At 39.2% G+C, this 22,328-nt stretch overlaps 1 protein-coding gene across 8 annotated transcripts in view; it reads left to right on the forward strand.

The window, feature by feature from the left end:
• The window catches only part of RYR3 (ryanodine receptor 3), a 954,561-nt gene that overhangs the window by 328,507 nt on the left and 603,726 nt on the right, over positions 1-22,328 (forward strand). For all 8 annotated transcript variants that reach the window (XM_089671311.1, XM_089671312.1, XM_089671314.1 and 5 more), the window contains 3 exons: positions 9,922-10,057; positions 14,059-14,154; positions 17,939-18,057. In XM_089671311.1, the coding sequence (XP_089527437.1) occupies positions 9,922-10,057; positions 14,059-14,154; positions 17,939-18,057 (351 nt within the window). The remainder of the gene's footprint in view (positions 1-9,921; positions 10,058-14,058; positions 14,155-17,938; positions 18,058-22,328) is intronic.

The following is a 22,328-nucleotide window of genomic DNA, read 5'->3' on the forward strand; positions in this document are numbered from 1 at the left end:
CTGGTGTATGCAATTTTAAGGTGTGACATGTTTGGTATCTTTTTACCCAGCATAAAATAAATTATAAATAAAACATGAGTGTCATGAAGTGAAATAAAGCATAACTAAATAATAAACAAAACATAAGAATGAAGTGTCCATAAAAGCAAGTCCATAAATGCAAAATCAACAGTAGTGGTTCAATAATAATTCTTCAAACTTGTGCTTCTTCATGTGCTCAGAAACCAACCCATCAGAGGAAGTGCCATGAAACATGCAGACAGTGTCACCTCAGTGCTCACAGAACTCTCACCACAGAGCAATAGAATTGCGCTTTGTAATACCAAGTAGGCAAACAGCTCTTCACTCTCCCGATCATCAACCATATGAAAGTGGTCAGACACCTTTTAAAAACATCAGGCCAAAACAGGGACCGGTCCCTTTAACCACTTGCCCTCTAGAGGATTTACCCCCCTTAATGACCAGGCCTCTTTTTGCTACTCGGCGCTGCACTAATTCAACTGATAATTGCACAGTCATGCAATGCTGCACCCAAACAAAATTTACATCCTTTTTTCACACAAATAGAGCTTTCTTTCGGTAGTATTTGATCACCTGTGTGCTTTTTATTTTTTGCGCTATAAACGAAAAAAGACGAAAATTTTGAAGAAAAACAATATTTTTTACTTTCAGCTATAAAATATATATAGTAAAGTCAAAGTTAGTTATAAATTTAGACCAAAATGTATTCTGCCACATGTTTTTGGTAAAAACAATCCCAATAAGTGTATATTGATTGCTTTTTGTGAAAGTTATAGCATCTAAAATCTATGGTATAGATACTGCAATTTACGCCATTTTTTTGCTATACAGCGCTGCACTAGTTTAACAATTGCGCAGTCATGCAATATGGTACATAAATGAAATTTATGTCCTTTTTTTCATAAAATAGAGCTTTATTTTGGTGGTATTTGATCACCTGTGCGCTTTTTATTTTTGGCGCTATAAGCAAAAACATTTTGAGAAAAAAATGTTTTTTTAAAAAAAAAAAACAATATATTTTCATTTCTGTCATAAAAAATATCCAAAAAAACTAAAATTTCATCATAAATTTAGTCCAAAATGTATTCTGCTACTTGTTTTTGGTTAAAAAAAATCCCAATAAGTGCATATTTATTGCTTTGCGTGAACGTTATAGCGTCTACAAATGGTATAGATAATGGAATTTACACAGCTTTTCCTTTCTGACTGCTCATCACATTTCTTGAAGTGCTAAAATACCAGGACAGTACAAACACCCCCAAATGACCCCTTTTCGGAAAGTAGACACCCTAAGCTATCTGCTGAGAACCATATTGAGTCCATGGAAGATTTATTTTTTTTCCACAAATTTCTGGAAAATGACAAAAACTTTTTTTTTTACATAAAGTTGTCATTTAAATTATATATTTCTTGCACAAGCCATGGGCATATGTGGAAATACACCCTAAAATACATTCTGCTACTTCTACCGAGTATGCGGATACCACTCGTGTGAGACTTTTTGGGAGCCTAGCCACATACAGGAGCCTGAAATCCAATGACCACTTTGAAAGCCTGAAGGTGCGTAACTTCCTCATTTCACTTCCTCACTACCTATCAGAGTTTCGAAGGACCTGAAATGCCAGGATAGCACCAACCCCCCCCAAATGACCCCTTTTTGGAAAGTAGACACCCCAAGGAATTTAAAAAGAGGCATAATTAGTATTTTGCAGATCTCATTTTTTCTCACAAGGTTTTGAAATATAAAAAAAGAAAAGAAAAAATATGTTTTTGTTTTTTTTCTTCATTTTCCAAAAACGTGTGACAACAAACGAGATCTGCAAAATACTTACCATGCTTCTTATCAAATTCCTTGGGGTGTCTACTTTCCAAAAAGTGGTCATTTGGGGGGGTTTGGTGCTATCCTCGCATTTCAGGGCCTCCAAAACTGTAATAGGTAGTCCAGAAGTGTAATGAGGAATTGGATATTGGGGTCCTGTACTTGGCTAGACTGCCAAAAAGTCTCTCACATGTGGTACCCTTATACTCAGGAGAAGTAGCAGAATGTATTTTGGGGAGTAATTCCACATATACCCATGGCATGTGTCAGCAATAAATCATTTAAGTGACAATTTTGTGTAAAAAAAAAATATTTTTTTGTTTGTCATTTTCCAAAAACTTGTGGTAAAAAAGTTAATTCTTCTATTGATTCAACATGCCTCTCAGCAATTAGTTTGGGGAGTCTACTTTCCAAAAGGGGCCGTTTTGGGAGGTGGGGGCATTTATGCCCACATCATTCACTCTTCTAACCACCTGAAGACCAAGCCTTTTCTGACACTTTTTGTTCACATGAAAAAAATCTGCATTTTTTGCTAGGAAATTAATTTAAACCCCAAACATTATATATTTTTTAAAGCAAACACCCTAGTGAATAAAATGGTGGGTGCTGCAATTTTTTATGTCACATAGTACTCGCGCAGCGATTTTTTTAAACGCAATTTTAAAAAAAAAATACACTTTTTTTACTTTTAATGCACAAAAACACAATATATTGGCCAATTATTTGGGAAAATATAAAAGATGATGGTATGCCGAGTAAATAGATACCAAACATGACTGCTTTAAAACTGCACATGCCCGTGCAATGGCGACAAAATGCATACATTTTTAATATCCATAGGCAACGTTTTAAAAACCTTTACAAGCTACCATTTTAAATTTACAGAGGAGGTCTAGTGTTAGAAATATTGCCCTTAATCTGACGTTCGTGGCGATACCTCACATGCATGGTGCAACCGCTGTTTCCATACTGGCACAGGGTCAACACTCATGAATGCAGGTGCGCACGCCCGGGGGGGGGGGGTTAAGTTATTTTGATTTTTTAAATTATTTTTACACTGTCCCCTAATTTTTTTTTCTTTTTTTATTACTTTTAATGCTATCACAGGGAATGCAAATATCCCCTATAACTTCAATGGGCATTGTCATATATTCTTTTTTCAAAAATCTGGGTTCTATCAGACTCTAGATATCTCCTCTGCCCTTACATTATCTAATCAAACCAAGATTGGTGTGATCAGATGCTTTCCCAATTTACAAATGGCGCTGTTTATATCCTGCAAATCTGAAGTGGTGAAATGCTCGTAGCTTCTGATTTCTTAGGCTATAGAGATGATTGGCACCATTCTGGTCTCCAATCAGCTCTATGGTCAGCTGGCAGAAACACCGGCTGCATTCTCAGGTTCCCCTGATGGCACGGGACTGCCCAAGAAGGCCGTGGAAGGCAGCGGGGGAGGTGGGGCACTGTCTCCTGCTGCTTGTAAAAGCAACCCTGCAGCTAATTAGCCACTAGGATTGCTTTTACATAAAATCCGATCACCAGGTGAAAAAAAAATGATACCAGGATGATGCCTGCAGCTGTAGGCATCATCCAGGTATAACCATTAAAATTTCCCACCTCCCCCATTTCCCTGCTAACAGAGATCAGGCCTCATTCTACGAACATTGAGGTTTTGTGTACAATGTACAATGTATCAAGTGACAGTGACCTACTGACACTGCACTTGCTGGGGGAGGGGGGGGGGAGTAAGCGTAGGGGCTAAACGCAGGTGCTGGCAGGTGCCGGGGCTGATCCCGCTAATGCTGAATTTTTGGGGACACTATACTAATGTGATCGCTGGTATAGTGCTGATCTGATCAAACATATTGATCCATTCAGACACTATATTAGAAATGGAGGTTTATTGTGTGTGAACGTCTTCCTGGCAATCAAGGGGTTAAATGTGATTACTGGTGTACTGACGGGCAATCTGACTCCATCTGGGAGGGGCGTGAAAACTACGGGAGCACGGATCACGTATATATATATATATGTGATATTGTACACCTGTGCCGCCCTGTAGCAGTATTTCTGCTATAGGGTGGTCAGGAAGCAGTTACATAAGCGGTTTGTGTTACGGCGCTGTGTCAATTTAACTGACAATTGCGTGGTCATGCAACACTGCACCAAAATTAAATTTACATCCTTTTTTCCCCACGATTTGGGCTTTCTTTTGGTGGTATTTGATCGCCTGTGCGTTTTTTATTTTTTGCGCTATAAAAAAAAAAGGCTGACAATTTTGAGGAAAAAAATAATATTTTGGACTTTTTGCTATAAAACATGTCCAGTAAAAAAATTTAAAAATCAAATTTCGTCATAAATTTCGGCCAAAATGTATTTTGCGACATCGTTTACAAATATTGTTTACAAATGGCAGTATATATACTGGATTTTTTTTCTATGCTAATAATAGTGGCGATCAGCGACTTATGGTGGCGATCAGCGACTTATGGTGGGACTGCGGCGGACATTCTGACACTGGGGGGGAACTGATTGGGGTCACTGACATCCCCAGTGACACCAATACAGTGATCAGTGCAAAAAAAAAACACTGACACTGTACAAATGGCACTGAGGAGGAAGAGGTTAACTTTTGGAGACAATCAAAGGGTTAACTGTGTGAGGGGAGTGTTTTACTGGGAGGCTGTGTCCAGCGATCCTGGAACAGTGTGCGGAAAGCTCCATTGAAAACAATGCAGCCTTCTTCTCTGTCAGTGATTGCTGGCAATCGCCGGGCTTCGGCGGAAATCACCAGCCAGGACCCAGTGATTGACACCTGTGTCCGCGACCGGTGCCGCAGGTAGGGCGGCCATACGCCTCACTCACGCCCCTACCCCGGAATGCAGGATCACGTTTATATACGTGATCCTGTGCACAGGGGCCGCCTTGTAGCAGTATATGTACTGCGGGTGGTCCCCTAGTGGTTAAGGAGGTTGGAAGTCAGAGATTTCTACCCTTAGTAGAGGAAACAAAGGACACTCTGATGGTGCAGTGCCATATATACTCGAGTATAAGCCGACCCGAATATAAGCCAAGGTACCTAATTTTACCACAAAAAACTGGGAAAAACTATTGACTCGAGTTTAAGCCCCATCATTAGTATCAGTGGGAGGAATAGTGCCCCATCATTGGTGTCAGTGGGAGGAATAGTGCCCCATCATTGGTATCAGTGGGAGGAATAGTGCCCCATCATTGGTGTCAGTGGGAAGAATAGTGCCCCATCATTGGTATCAGTGGGAGAAATAGTGCCCCATCATTGGTGTCAGTGGGAGGAATAGTGCCCCATCATTGGTATCAGTGGGAGGAATAGTGCCCCATCATTGGTGTCAGTGGAAGGAATAGTGCCCCATCATTGGTGTCAGTGGGAGGAATAGTGCCCCATCATTAATATCAGTGGGAGGAATAGTGCCCCATCATTGGTGTCAGTGGGAGGAATAGTGCCCCATCGTTGGTGTCAGTGGGAGGAATAATGCCCCATCATTAGTATCAGTGACACCAATGATGCGGCACTATTCCTCCCACTGTCACCAATGACACTTGCTGACCCCTGTTGCAGTATGGTGCTGCAGCCAGCATATGTGGTTGCAGCAGCACCTCTGCACTGCACACTTACTGGCTTTTCGCTCACTCGATTTTCGCGGGTCCGCTTGGCTCCGCCTCCTCGCCCGTGATTGGCCGCCTGTGTACCTTTCCTGAGCTACAGTTCTGGCGGCCAATCACCGGTGAGGAGGCGGAGCCGAGCGGCAGGAGTGAGGGAGTGGCCTGGAGTGACGGAAAGAGCAGCGCTTCCTGGATGGATCATCGTGGGAGCCAGGTAAGAGACAGCAGCCCTCTGCCCACCCCTGTACGCGCCCCCCTTGACGTTGACTCGAGTATAAGCCGAGGGGGCCGTTTTTCAGCAAAAAATGTGCTGAAAAACTCGGCTTATACTCGAGTATATACGGTATGTAATAAATATATTTTTATTAAGAGGTAATGCACTCACATGTATAAGCTAATAAAAACACCATAAAACAAGATTGAGAGTCACCAGATCCAAGCTGCGCTACCATACAGCGTTACTTCCCAACGTGGATTGGGAGTAACGTTGTATGGTAGCGCAGCTTGGATCTGATGATTCTCAATCTTGTTTTATGTTGGGGCTGTTTGTCTTTCTCTGGTAAAAGATGTCCCAGACCCATTGGTTCAACAATTGGTTTCAAAGGGGTACAGAATAGAGTTCCAAACCTCACCGCTTCTTCTTTCACATTAAACTGCCCAAGGACAGTTATATTTGTAAAATGCCACAAACCTTCCTTTTTGCCAGGGTGCCATTGTGCCAGTACCACCAGAAGACAAGTTCAAAAGATTTTATTTAAACCTGTTAACTGCACCAAAGCCAAATGAGGGTATTCCTCAAATTCTAGATTTAAAATCTCTCAACAAATTCCTTCAAATGCCAAAGTTTCGCATGGGTCCCTCAAGATCAATAATTGCCTCTCTGATACTAGGGGAAATATGGCATATGTGGACATCCAAGATGCCTATATACATGTTCCCATTTACTCACCTCATCAGTGCTTTCTGCACTTTGCATTGGCAGACAACCACTTCCAGTTTGTCACATTGCCCTTGGTCCTATCGTCTGCTGTCAAAGTGTTCACAAGGGTCTTAGCGCCTTTGCTTGACCTCAGAATTCATGGCATCTATGTCACATGCTGTATGGGCAACCATCTTCTGAAGGACTCATTTCCTTTGTAGCTATTAGAAAATATCCACTTCAGATGCTCCTGGCTGTTGGTTGAGTGTTCAATTTAAAAGAAAATTTATCTTCAGCCTTCCCTTTGCTTGGAATGCATTTTCTCTAAGAGCACATGCCTGAGTCTTGAAATCTTAGAGACATCCCAAATTCAGATTCTCCATTAGAACTCTGGGCCTAATGGAAGCCTCATTCGAAGCAAGTAACATTCACCCAATTTCATTCAAGAACTCTCCAACAAAATATCTTGATAGCCTGGAACAAGCAAGCTCCTCTCAGTTTGCCAATGCTCCTGTCCAGCCAAGTAAGGAACTCTTTATCTTGGTGGATCACCACCCCAGGCCTAACAGTGGGGAAGTCCTTCCTTCCCTATCACATGAAAGTTATCACAACAAACACTCTCAGTCTCTTAAGCAAAGGAGTGTTCCAATCCCTAACAATGCATGGAACATGATCACTAAGAGACGCTAAGCTTCCCATCAATGTCTTGGAGCTCAGAGCAATCAGTTTGGTCCTGCATCACTGCCCCCCTCCCCCCCCCCCTTCTGTAGGGTACAGTCAGAAAATATCATGGCAGTTGCCTACATCGACCATCAAAGGAGCACCAGAGGTCTGGCTGCCTTGAAGGTAGTGAACTAGAATGTCTTTTGGAAACTCATTCACTGTCTGATCTCTGCGGTCCACATTCCAGGAGTGGACAACTGGAAAGTGGATTATCTCAGCTGCCATCACCTTGATCAGTGGGATTGTGCCCTTCATCCAGGTGTCTTCAATCTAATATGTAAACAATGGGGGATTCCACATGTGAACATCTTAGCTTCTGAAATGAACAACAAACTGCCTCTGTTGCCAGAACCAGGGATCCTCTAGCTCTAACCTGAGACGCCATGATAATTCCACAGTCACTAGACATGTGCAGAATGAAAACATTATTTTGCTTCGATTCATTATTTAAATAATTTTATGTGGTTAAATTAGTTAAATTTGTTTTCGAAATTCGCTTAGGTTCATTTCAATAATTCATTTTCAAATTTGATTCAAATTTTCCAAATTCAGTTGAATTGAATTCAATTCCACCGAATTCAAAAAATTAGAATTAGCATTATTATTTATTCCATTCGAAATTCTAATTTTGGAAGACGGTTATATTCTATTTTATTCCATTCTATTGTTTTTTCTATTCTATTCATTCCTATTTTATTCTTTTATTTCTGTTCTAATCTTTTCTATTCCATTCTATTCTATTGTTTTTTCTATTCTATTCTAATGTATTCTTTTCTATTCTAATCTATTCTATTCAAATTCAAATTTGTTCCATTTGAAATTCGAATTTCAGAAGACGGTTATATTCTATTTTATTTTGTTCTATTTTTTTCTATTTTATTATATTCTTTTCTGTTCTATCCTAATCTGTTCTATTCTATTATTTTATTTTCTAGTCTATTCTTTTCTATTCTGTTTGAAATTCAAATTTCGGAAGACAGTTCTTTCTGTTTTATTCTATTTTATTCTTTTTTCTATTCTATTTTATTCTATTCTATTATTTTCTTTTCTATCCTAATCTATTCTATTCTAATTCAAATTTATTCTATCTTAAATTTAAATTTTGGAAGACAGTTGTATTCTATTTTATTCTATTCTTTTCTATTCTATTTGTTTCTATTCAGTTTGTTTCTATTCTATTCAAATTCAAATTTGTTCTATTCATAATTTGCAGTTTGGAAGATGGGTATATTCTTTCTATTTTATTATATGCTATTCTATTATTATGTTTCTTCTTTGTATTCTTTTATTTTTGAATGTTTTCTATTCTATTCTAATCTGTTCTATTATTTTCTCGTCTATTCCTTTATTTTCTATTCTATTTTATTCTATTATTTTACTTTCTATTCTATTCTGTTCTGCTTTACTCTAGTCTATTCTGTTTTATTCTATTATTTTCTTTTCTAGTCTTTATTTTCTATTCTATTTTATTCTATGCTATTCCCTTATTTTCTATTCTTTTTTACTTTATTCTATTCTTTTATTTTATTTTATATTCTATTCTATTCTGTTCTGTTTTACTCTATTCTTTTCTATTCTATGTTCTATTCTATTATGTTATTTTCTATTCTATTTTATTCTGTTCTGTTTTACTCTATTCTATTATTTTATTTTCTATTCTATTTCTGTATTTTCTATTCTATTTTATTCTACTCTAATCAAATTCGATTTGATTAGAATTTGATTTGAATTTTGGATGAAATTTTGTTTCGTTATTTTGGGTGTGCTACTATTGTAATCCTCAAGGTTAATGCTCCAATTAGATTTTTTGTGTCCTGTTCAAAGTCCACCACTGCACGATGGAAAATCTGACTGCAGGAGCCTACATTCTCAAAAGAAATCTCCTCCTGTGCTCATTCCACCAGATCGATGGGTGTTGAATGAGCAGTTTGGCAACAAGCCCAGTTGTGTAAAGCCACCACCTGGTCTTTTTTTTATGCTTTTTGAAAGTTTTCAAAGTTTTACCAGGTGGACATTTGATCATCTGCTGATACAACTTTTGGCTGCAAGGTTCTCGCAGTGGCTTTCTGAGGTTGGGTCTTTTGACCCTTGTTGTGGGCCTGTTGGAACAGTTCTCTTTACCTCATTGTTGCCCACCCTTCCTATTAATTGCTTGGGAAAGTCCCATGGTGTATGAATATTCTGCCCGTGTATGTTTAAAATAAGAGTAACTTTTACTTACCTGTAAATTCCATATCTGGGAGTACAGTACAGCACACAGGCTACCCTCCCTTCCATTCCTTAATTTACTATTCATTGCTTGTTACAAAACTGAGGACTCATGGAGTTGGGTAGGGTTATAAAGGAAGTTTCTAGGGGGCTTGTTCTCTAAAGCTTTGCCAGTGTCCAACCACCTGAAGGTACATGCCTATATCGCATGGTGTATGTATATTCTGCTTTTCCTCTTTTTATCCCGAGGAAGGGGAGTGGTCATGCACAATTCCTTTTTTTCCTATAATGTTTTATATGTAAATAACTGTTAGATGCATAATTACGCCATATGGATAGTTAAATTGTTATAGGCCTTTTTTTAGATGCAAACACTTTTTAACAGTTTATTTAAGTATGTGTCTCATAGAACATTTTGTACTGTGAACTATTGGGAGCATAGGAGAAAATTGAAAGGGGTACGATTACAATTTCAGTAATTAGCAGAAAGTTAAATGCCCTCTTATTGATCCTTTCCACTGCACAGAATTCAATTATTATTTGATTAATCCATTTGCTGTTCCAACAATTGACATTTCTGCTTCTTCTTTAGGGAATGTTGGCTTTAGTACTAAATTGCATTGATCGCCTAAATGTGTACAGCAGTGCGGCACACTTTGCTGAAATTATTGGAGAAAAAGCTGGGCCAGCATGGAAAGAAATACTGAACCTCTTCTATGAATTGCTAGGTAAGTGATCACTTTAAAAACATGCAGTTTTTGGTGCTTGCCGGTAACTTTAGGTTTAATAGCTAACTGCAAAAAACCATAGTTGCATGCTATATTGTACACATAATTCTCTTTACAGGTTAAGATAGGGATTTTGGCATTATTATCTGCCATGAAACAAGCAAGATACGTTAAGGAAATGGCAGGTGAACATGCAGGGATCAGAGGTGGACAGGCAGGGTTCTCTGAGCCATGGCCAGCATTGATTGAACTTCTACTTGGACAATATACTTCAACGAGGCCCTACTCTTTTGCCTTTTACTAACTTTATAACTTTTATAGGAGAGCCAGGGGCTTTGTGAAGTCTAAGTAAGTCCCTAAAATCAAGGATAGATTGTAAAGGATAAGTTCATCTTTCGTTACATGTTACACCCATTTTCAGGGTGTACCATGTTACGAATGGACCGGCCCCTGCACCCCCCAATCCCCCACTGTGACAGCTAGCAGTGGATCTTCTCTCCCTGCTAGCTAGCACAATTTTAAAGGAATGCGGCAAGGTGGGGCTCTACCCACCCGGCCACGTCACTCATTCACATTATTCTGTGAATGAGTGAACTACAAGTCCCCCTTTGTGGCTGTCGGCTTGTAGTTCTCAATGAACTACCACGGCACAGTAGAGCGCCGTGGTAGTTCATCGAGTCTTCCTGTCAGTAAGTACTGTATCTGCTTGCTTGCAAAAATTATTGGCACACAGAAACACTGACAGGTCTGCAGGAGACCTGCATGGCACCAGCGTTCTGCTGATCACTGGTACTATGCTTTAGAGGCTCCAGAAACTAAAAAAAAAACAAAAAGCACTTTTTCTACCTGCAAAAGATATGTATTTATTATTTTTTGTTAAAAGCCTATCCTTTAAGGATTTCACTGAACTGAACAGGTATTAACCAAGCATTTTTCTGTCAAGCAATCTGATTATGCATTGCTGACTTGCATCGTAAAAATCAGGGTTCATGCATCCCACATCTCCACCCTCCCATAAAAATGAATTTGTCGGGGGCCTATAATCCTTGCACAACCTTCCAGTTTTATAAGAGCCCATGTAAAAGCCTATTTTAGGGGCACCTGTACTGCTGTTAAACACATTTTCCTATTATTAATTTAATTGATAATGGTTTTCTAAGCACTGATGGCTGCTTCTTGCAGTCCCACAGCTGTGCATCAATCTGCAGTAGTGGGGAAAAGAAGAAAAATGGAGGTATGTCTGACCTCTGGTTACGGTAAGAGCTGCACTGCATGAATAGCAGTGCTTTCAACTTTACTTAGACATAATTTTAAAGTTTTTTTTTTTTTTAAGAGGGATTAATATTTCACTTCCTATCAAAATAAATTATTTTAGAGACTACCTTGAAGAGGGTCACATTTTTTTTTGTACCTGACAATTTATAAAATGATGAAAACTTGCAATCCTGTCTACTGTTTGTCCTGAAAGTGAAATGTGTTGCTGGAGTGCAACAACAATTTAACAATGTACAGCATCCTTTTGCTAGTGCGAGATGCTATACTGAGTAGGTGCTTGCAGCTGCATTTATTATAACACACTTCAACACACACAGTGTTTTCTAAATATGAGAGCCTGTATTTTGATCAGCAGACATAAAGTAGTTGTTGAAGCACTGGACCCTAATAAGCTGAATCGCTATTAGGGTTGAGGTTAGCAAGTTGCAATATCCTAGGGAAAAAACAGTTTTCAAGATGGCGCTAGGTGCAGATGGGTAATTGGAATGTAAATAGTATATAAGGTGGAAGGATGGAAGTGCCACACGAGTTCCAAGCAAGTCCACTAGGTTTTTAACAATACCAGCTAAAGTCCTAAAATACACTGATCAGCCATAACATTAATGACTGCTGACAGGTAAAGTGAATAACATGGATTACAATGACACCTAAACGTGGGTGGGATATATTAGGCAGCAATTGAACATGTTGTCCCTGAGGTTGATGTGTTAAAAGTAGAAAGATGGGCAAGTGTAAGGATTTAAAGGCGGAGTAAGGCCAAAACTCTATTAGGTCACAGGAATGCACTTATTTCTGCACTCCTGTGACCCGTTTTCAGCCGACAGTGGGCTTAAGCCTAATGTCGGCTGACTTCATTGAACTGGTCCAGGCCGTGGAAAGATCCTGACTTTAAAGTTGGGATCCACCCAGATTCTTGACCAGCAGCTTTTTGAGCTTCCCAGCTTCTGATCACCATTAAAGGCTGCTTTACTGGCCACCTGAAATGCACTGGTTTCTTTTTTGATGTCTGCTGATATTAATAAATATTGGACTATTGGACTTGCTTGCAACTTGTGTGCACTCCCATGCTTCCACCTTGCTTACTCTATATTTTGTTTCACAAAAACATTTTATTGGGTTTTTGAGTACTGCTATCAGGTATCTAAAACATTTGCATATAGAAAAAAATGCAACATCAGTAAGGTTACAGAGGCAAGAAAACAATAGGAATAGGTCCACCGAATAAAGTAGAGATGACACTGAAAATGACATCTTAAAGCGGAGTTCCACTCACTCTGTAAATAAATAAAAGTTAGCAGCTACAAAAACTGTAGCTGCTGACTTTTAAAAAACAGCCACTCACCTGTCCCATGATCCCGCGTTGCCCCCGCTGTAGCCCGTTTCACCAGCCGTCCTGTATTTCAGGCGCCGGCATCTTCAGTGTGGGCACCCGGCTGTGACAGCTTGTGGCCTCACAGCTGGGTGCCCACTGTGCATGCGTGAATAGCACTGCGCTTCCTGAATGGCCCCGTCGTCTTCTGGAACCTGTCACCTGTGCCACAAGACTTAGGAGAGGGAGGGTAGGAGGACAACTTCTGTTTCTGATCGCATAGGTGATCGCAACGGAAGTGGGAGCGGGTACCTGTCAAATTCAAGTACCCGTCCTCCCCCCCTGCTCCCCAAAGGTGCCAATCCTTAATGGGAAGCGTGGGACCATTCTTTAAAGCGGAACTTCCCCTTTTGGGTGGAACTCCGTTTTAAGCTAAAAGGCATCGGTAACTGTAAGCTTGGAGAAGCTCCATCAGAAACACAATACTACCTACGAAGAAGTATGACTAGATGGGGGTGTGGTAGAAGGAGTAAGGTATTCCAGAATCCAAGATGGGTAAAGGGTAAGAGAGATGGGGACAGTGTCCAGGTAATCTGCCTAAAATCCATGGTGGGCAGCAGAGAGGAATTAAAGGGAGAAAGGGAGAGGCTTGTCTGGGGTGAAAGGGGGGTATCCTGTGTGGGCCAGCCGAGTACACAACACACAAAAAAATAAAATGTCCATCCTTACTCTATATTTTGACCATAAGAAGCTTAATCAATAGGTTTTAAGGGTCATGTGCCTTCATCAGGTCTAAATAAAATGATAAAATAGAACGCAAACATAAAAGTCTGTAAATTACATCATATTGTTGTTGAAATATAATGAACCAAAAGCAAGGTTAATTTCTTATGTGATCATATCAGTTGTTTTGATCTAATTTTAGTAGAGTCTTTTCATCAAGGAGCATATAGCCATGGTCTTAAAGCAGTTATGAATCTACTGTATGTTTCTTGCTTTGGAAACATAAAGGATAAAATAATATGCAAACGCTATAAAAGGACTCATTTGTGATGATAACTCTGATAAAGAGGCTCCAAGACCGTTGAAAGATGTTAGCCAGGTTTTAGTGATTATCAGCCTTTCTTTTTTTGGAGATGGGTGTTTGTTACCTTTTATATGTACTAGAAGCTGTTTTTTGACAGAATCTGTTCTTTTTCACCAAATACTGTATATGAACCAACTGTATGTATCATGAAACTGTAATTCTCTGCTCCTGCAGATTTTTACAGGCTGCATTGATGTTTATTTTTTTTTTAATTGTCGAACCCTTCTAGTCATTACTGGTATACAGTGGAAAAGGATGTTGCTTATTATGCAATCTTTTATTTCTTTTATGTTTGTCTTGTTTTCAGTAATATTATTTTTGTTCTTTTAGCTGCCCTGATTCGTGGAAACAGAAGTAACTGCGCACAATTTTCCAATAATCTTGATTGGCTTATTAGTAAGCTAGAGCGTCTTGAGTCTTCTTCAGGTATGTCCACACAGTTTCATTTTTTATCAAGAATCATCTTTTACCTGTATCAGCCAAGGTCCTCATCCAGTGCTGGTGGCTTCTGTTGCCCTGTTTCCGGAATGCTTTTCCTTTAAGGGCATACATGCCACTGTGCTGCAATAGTGCGCTCTCATGTGCTGCTACCATATTGTTTTGGTTTCTGAGTGCAAACCAGTATGTACACAGAAACAATATTTAGACAATATTAACCACTTCAATACAGGGCACTTTTACCCTCTTCCTGCCAATACCAATTTTCAGCTTTCAGTTCTCTCACAGTTTAAATTACAATTACTCAGTCACGCTTCAGTGTACCCCAACAAAATTTTTTATCATTTTTTTCACTTAAATAGAGCTTACTTTTGATGATATTTAATCACCACTGGTTTTTTTTGTATTTTTTGCAATATAAGGAAAAGTGCGAACATTTTGAAAAAAAAAAACACGTTCTTTTAGTTTCTATTATAACATTTTGAAATTAAGTAATTTTTTTATCATAAATTTAGGTCAACGTTTATACTGCTACATATTTTTGGTAAAAATAACCCAAATTAGTGTATATTATTTAGTCTGTGTTAAAGTTATAGAGTCTAATGCTACGTATCACTGAAATTTGATCAAACCAGGTATACTTACTGCCTATTTCATTTCTTGAGGCCCTGAAATGTCAAGACAGTAAAAATACCCCCTAAATGACCCCTTTTTGGAAAGTAGACAGTCCAAGGTATTTAGTAAGAGGCATGGTGAGTTTTTGGAATTTTTTCCCACAATTCTTGAAGAAATTTTTTTTTTTTAACTCAAATTGTCATATTGCCAAGTTATTTCTCACAAACATAGGCAGGCTTGCAATTACACCCCAAAACACATTTTGCTAAGTTGTTAATTTATAAAATATCTCTAAAACAAAGCATGGCTATAGAAAGAATTAAACTCCAAAATACATTCTGCTACTTGCCCTGGGTATATCAATACTATATGTGAGACTTTTACACAACCTGTCCACATAAAGGGGCCCACCATCCAAGTAGCACCTACAGGCGTTATAGGGACATAAATTACACATCTTGCCTACCTATCATATTTTTGAAGGCCCTGGAGCACCAGGACAGTGGAAACACCCACAAAATGACCCCATTTTGGAAAGAAAACACCCCGACATATATCTTATAAGGCATAATGGGTATTTTGAAAATTACATTTTTTTACACAAAGTTGTCAATTTATAAGATATTTCTAAAACAAAGCATTGACATAGCAACAATTACACCCCAAAATATATTTTGCTACTCGTGCTGAGCATGGGGATACCACATGTGTAAAATGTTTACACAGCCTAGCTAAACAAAGGTTAAATAAAAGATTACCTGTGGTTATAGTAGAGCAGTTGTCCACAGAGGAGAGCATTGGTCCAGGAAGTAGGCAGAGATGTGGTCAGTAACAGCCAAAGGAATCATCCAGACAGCATGCAGGAATATGGTTTTTAAAAAGTCCTGGGTCATTACAGGCAGCAGACAGAGATATGGTCAGCTCAGCCAAAATATTGGTCCAGGCAGCAGGAAGGAACATGGTCCATACAAAGTCCTGGGTCAATACACACAGCAGGCAGAGATATGGTCAGCAAAGCCAAAGTATTGGTCCAGATAGCAGGCAGTAACATCAGGCTTAGGGCCTTGGTCAGGTAAGACCTGGGCACATAGGTAGATGTTTTGTCCCACCCATCTCTGCAAAGCCTTCAGACGAAGACCCTGATCTTGGAAAATCCCATAGAGAACCAAAAATTGGTTTTCTGTTCTCGGAACATTACTACTCTGAAGCCCCTCACATATGTGAGACCCCTGTGTTATCTTGAATCCCACTACTACAGTAGCAGGGCGAAATAACACAAGCGGCAGACAAAAAATATGGTCTATTAACAGGACCAGGTCAGTGCAGGCGTAAAGCAGAAACGTGGTTGATAAATAATCAAGACAATAGGCAGAGGCATTGTCAATAAACAGGCCAGGGTCAGTTCAGGTGCAAGGCACTCTATGACAGCTTGTTGGGTGTCATCATCCTCATTTGTGATTGCTTTGAACAAAGCAAGATTTATATTGTCATGTCCATTTGTCTTTTCCCCTTTGGAGAGCCTGAAGAGGCTGTTCTACCTGGGAAGCCTATGAGACTGCTCCTTGTTAGAACACATAACCCCTTCACAGAGTGAGTGAAACACTTACATTCATGTTTATCTGTCTTCTTTTTTGAAAAGTCTGAAGAGGGCTGTCTTGCTTGGGAAAGCTCTGAGACTGCTCATCGCCAGACTAGATAATCCTTTCACAGGGTTTTGCCTGCTACTTAAAGCAGCTAAAACAAAAAAAAAGAAAAAAAAACCCAATAATTTAATGAAGTAGAAAATAGCTTGCTTAGTAACCAACTGTAAAGGGTTAACCACTGCTAGAGGGATGCCAATACTTCAGCTTCCAACCATAGCCCTGAAGTCACCATGTGGTTAATGAACCAAACCTTGCCCTGACAGTTTTTGAGAAACTGGAGACCACAAACAAATATTAAAGGGATATCCTATACTACAACAGGCAATGCTGGCTACAGTAGTCATCCACAGGCGACTCCTCTACCTTCTCTGGGAATGCTGATCTTTAGAGGGGGTTGGCATAATGGCAAAATAGTAAAGCAAATATGAGAAGCAACCAACAGGTAATGCCATGTGTGAACAGACAAAGTATTACTTTGTGCACCTGTTATGCAAAGTATTATCTGTGGCAGAGCTCAGGGTATGCACAGCAGCTGCAGGGAGCAAGGCACAACAATAGCCAGCAATGCAGCATTCATTTGGATACAAAGCATTTTTACATATAGCTCACCCAACCTCCGCCATCCGACTGTAAACACTGGCATGCGTGCCTAGAGACTCTGCTTACACCGCTGCCCACTTCACATGGACCCAGTGGACCCCAGATAAGGCAGTTAGCCGTTATAAAAGCCGCCCGAGGACCAGCAGCAGGGCTCCCTGGTATATGGGTCCTTTAGCCGGTACACCAGGGACCGTGTCCAGCTGAAATCCACACGCATGGATGGACAGACAGCTCTTTTGACCAGCCAGGTAGAGGAGCACACTTAGATCCTGCACATGGGAGGAAAAAAGAGGAACATTAAGGCTGCAGGTGCGCTCACATTTATGAGTTAGGTCCTGGAAGCATGGGGGGCAGGGCCCTTACCCAGCTGTGCTGACATGTTGTTGTCAGGAAAGTAGTGGGTGCCCTGTGTCCTTCTTTATACTACCCAAAACTAAGAAAATACAGTTTCACTGAAGATGAGCTTTAAATACAAAAATATTTTTTTCCTAAAATATGTTTGACATTGATACAATCCACTACATTTTAATTAGCAATACCATAAGTTTCATGCCTGTGGTTATTAGGTCTAAATAGTTTTAGGTGCATTTTTTAAAGGTAGAGCAACTACTTTAATAATAATGGAGTACATTCTTGTATAACTAGATTTGGAATAGATCTATAACAAACTATGCCTAGTCACAGCATTACACAGTTACCAGCAGTACAAAACTTTATATTAACCTGACTCCTGTCTGTTCTTGTACAGCAGTTTTCAGTTTGAAGTGGCAGCGACTGGTTCAACATGTTTTATGTAGGAATCTTATTAACAGTTCAGGGTAGGGATGCAAAGCTTCTGTCAAACTGGTGTCAAAATACACCACAGCACAATACAAAGGTCATTTATACAACTTTTTTTTCTTGTCTTGCTAAAGGAATTTTGGAGGTTCTGCACAGTATCTTGATTGAAAGCCCAGAGGCTTTAAACTTAATAGAGAAAGGACACATTCGCTCTATCATTTCCCTGTTGGACAAGCATGGAAGGAACTACAAGGTAATATGAAAGGAACACTTGCTCATTTTTTTTTATGACCTCAGGGTAGAAGATAGACAATATGGTTCTGCATCCATTAGTACAAAAATGTTAATGTAGTTTATGAATACAGATGAGATCCCTAGCACATATATGTTTTGTGAGACTAGCTAAATGCTCATTTATTTTAGGCGATTTGTTTCTGCCTTGCCTATGCAACAGCAGATTAAAAAGCAGACAGTGCCACTGACATTGTGATTGAAATATAGAATAAGTCACTGGGGTTGAACAATGAAATGTCTTTTTTTTTATTTTGTGGATTGTCATTCATATTCCCTTCTTTGAATGGAAATTTGTAAATTAACATTTGAATTCAGAATACTGAATACAATACATTTCTGAGCATCGTGTTTAAAAAGTACATTTTTGTTTTAATTAATGCATTTTTTTTTTTAACAGGTAAAGTTTATTAGCTTTTAAAGTTACAAAACATATGCTTACCACTTACATTACAGGTCAAAGGCACTATGGTTCAATTTTAATAGAGTATGTAGTTATATAGGAGCAAAATTAAGGAAAAGGAAAAAGTGGGTGGGGGTGGCAATGAATTCATTAAAGCATTGGCATATAAGATTTAAAAAGCATACCATTCACATATACATGTTGTTTGTCTATGTACTGTTTATAGGCAATAACAAGCATGTGGGTGGGACTTAAGGCATCCTAGTGGGGGTACTGTGAAACTTCACTCACTAATGCCTGTAATACAGGCAGGAGCTGCAGTCATGTAAAATCATCATTGAGGCTGGGTTCACACTCATGCGGTGCGGTACATCGCATGTGATTTGCACAGGAACCGCACCGCATTCCTGTGCAAATCACATGCAAATTGTGTGCGGTGCGATTTGAGCCATACATAGGCAGTACTGCAAACTGAAACGAGCAGAGCAAACCACACAATTAAGACTTTGTAATACTTCTCACACTCATGATACTAATGAATTGAGGACACATTTTCTGTTAGAGATCACCTCTCCCCAGGATTTTTGAGTTGGTACTGTGGAGCTTGTACTTGTCTCAACCAACTCAGCAGCCCTGTCACCTCATTCCTAGTGACAATGTTCCGCATGTTACTAATGGATGCAAGAAACACACCTCTCCATATCTCTATTCTTATTCTTCCCCTGGGGCCTCCTCTACAACTTTCTCCGTGACTCCAGACTAGGTCTCTAGGTACTCTGTGCCGCAAGGCCAGTCCCAGCATGTGAGGAACTAGTTTCCAGTGAAGGGACCAAACACATTTATTGCTGGGTTAGTAGCCAATCAGGAAAATCACCATCAGACTGTGACCAATACCACTGTCCAATAGTACTTCTGAAAGCAGCTGAGTGCTAGCCCACCCCAATAAAGGGTAATTGTTTAGGTGCACCTCCCATCCCATATAAAGTTAGAGATGATCTGGTTACATAGTTGCATAGTTAGTCTGGCTGAAAAAATACAAAAGTCCACCTAGTTAAACCATAAAAAAAAGTTATAATCCTATACCCACAGTTGATCCAGAGTAAGGCAAAAAAACCCAGCAAAGCATGATCCAATTTGCTCCTACAGCGGAAAAAATTCCTTCCTGATCCCCCAGAGGCAATCCGATATTCCCTGGATCAACTATACCTATAAATGTTAGTATCCAGGTATATTATGTGTATCTAGGAAAGAATGCAGGCCTTTTAAAGCAATTCACTGAGTTGGGCAGAACTAAATCTTGAGGAAGTATACTCCACATTTTCACAGCTCTTACTGTGAAGAAACCTTTTTGTATTTGGAGATTAAATCTCTTTTCCTCAAGACGTGAAGCATGCCCCCTTGTCCTCTGTGATGACCTAAGGGTGAATAACTCTACACCGAGTTCACTATATGAATGACTGATGTATTTATACATGTTGATCATATCCCCCATTAATCTCCTCTTCTCAAGAGAGAATAAATTCAGTTCCTCTAATCTTTCCTCATAGCTGAGCTCCTCCATGCCTCATATCAGTTTGGTTGCCCTTCTCTGCACTTTCTCCAGTTCCCTAATGTTCTTTTTGTGAACTGCATATTCCAGATGAGGTGTTACTAATGATTTGTACAGGGGTAAAATTATATACTATATCTCTCTCTATACCTCTTTTAATACAAGAGAGGATTTTGCTCGCTTTGGAAACCACAGCTTGGCATTGCATGCCATTATTAAGCTTGTGATCTACCAGAACTCCCAGATCTTTCACCGCCATTGATTTCCCCAGTTGTACCCCCCCCCCCAGTATGTATGATGCATGCATATTCTGCCCCCAAGTGCATAACCTTACATTTATCAACATTAAACCTCATTTGCCATATAGTTGCCCAATTAAACAGTGCATTGAGGTCAGCTTGTAAATTGAAGACATCCTATAAGGATGTTATTCCACTGCACAGCTTGGTGTCATCTGTAAAGACTGAAACGGTATTTTTAATCCCAGACCCTATATTGTTTATAAATATATTAAAAAGTAAGGGTCCCCACACTGAACACCACTAACAACCCTAGACCATTCAGAGTATGAATCATTAACCACTACTCTCTGAATATGATCTTTTAGCCAGTTTTCTATTCATTTACGTACTTATTTTTCCAAGCCTGTAGACTTTACCTTACACATTAGCCGTGTGGGGAACTGTGTCAAACGCTTTTGCAAAATCCAAGTATACCACATCCACAGCCATCCCTATGTCCAAAGTTTTGCTCACCTCCTCATAAAAAGAAATAAGATTTGTTTGACAACTTCTATCTTTCATGAATCCATGCTGTCTGTTGCTTAAAATATTTTTTTATAGCAAGACCTCATCTATGTGGTCTTTTATTAAACTCTCCAGTATCTTCCCAACTATAGATGTTAAATTAACAGGTCTATAATTAGTTGGTAAAGATTTTGATCCCTTTTTAAATATAGGTACCACATTGGTCTTACGCAACTCCAGTGGTACTATGCCAGTCATTAAAGAGTCTCTAAAAACATTGGCTTTGAAATGACAGAGCTCCATTCTTTAACTCTTTAATTCTTTAACATGGGTGTATGCCATTCAGTCCAAGTGCTTTATTCACCTTTATTTTGTCTAAATGTTGTATCTCTGGATCATATTAGTTGTGAGCCAATCAGGATTATCTGGGGCTGTATCAATACCATGCCCATTATGGACAAGAGCTCCCCCATGGTCCTTTGTATACACAGAGCTGAAGAAGGTATTTAATAAATTGCCTTCTCTTTGTCCCCAGTCACCCACTCTAGATTATTTTGTAAAGGGCCTACATGCTTGGACCTGACCTTTTTACTATTAATATATTTGAAGACTTTTTGGGGGTTTGTCCTGCTATCTTTTGCAATCTGTCGTTCGTTTTCAATTTTTGTGGCCTTTATTTCCTTTTTACATATTCTGTTATATTCTTTGTAATGTTTAAATGATGATAACATTCCTTCATAAATATATTATACTTAATAAAAGCTCTTTTCTTATTATATATAGTTTTTTTTTACTTTGTCCATAAGCCACATAGGTTTAATTTTTAACCTTTTAAACTTGTTGCACATGGGAATATATTTTGCAGTGTGTTCTCATACAGTCTTTTTGAAGAACTCCCATTTCTGTGTTGCATCAATGCCAATATTCCCTCCCAGTCTAATTCTTGGAGAGCAGCTCTCATCCTTGGAAAATTAGCTCTCTTAAAGTTGAGCTTTTTTATTTTTCCCGTATGTGCTTGTTGTTTACAGCTAACAATAAATGAAATCATGTTATGGTCACTGCTACCCAGATGTTCTTTTATATGGACATTAGTAATAATGTGCGTTCTGTTGAAAAATGTTTAAGGTATTGGGATAGGGGCTTGTCTAAAGAAATGTAGAACTGTTGAGAGCAAGTTCACCTTAATAGCAATTACCTGTCCCACCAGGGTCAGTGGTAGAGGTTTCCACATAGCACATTTTAAAGTTAATTGTTGAAGTTATTAATTTAAGTTATCATTTATATGTTGGAAAAGGTTACATCATATTTTACCTCCAAAATCTTTAAAGTGGAAAACTACTGCATAATGCTACTAGATACACTTACCCTATCTCCAAACCTCTACTCCATGAGTATCCCACAGGGAAATACCCTCATTTGTAGCTATGGCAGAGACCATGCAAAAAGGAGCCAACTCTAAATAGCAAGAGAATATTCGCTCTGCTGAAGGGATGAAAACATTTTGGCTCAGAGTCATGATGTGTCCCTTGCACTGG

This window comes from Staurois parvus, unplaced genomic scaffold, assembly GCF_062004578.1.
Source record: "Staurois parvus isolate SC_StPar_1 unplaced genomic scaffold, SC_StPar_1.0 ptg000104l, whole genome shotgun sequence".
NCBI lineage: Eukaryota > Metazoa > Chordata > Amphibia > Anura > Ranidae > Staurois > Staurois parvus.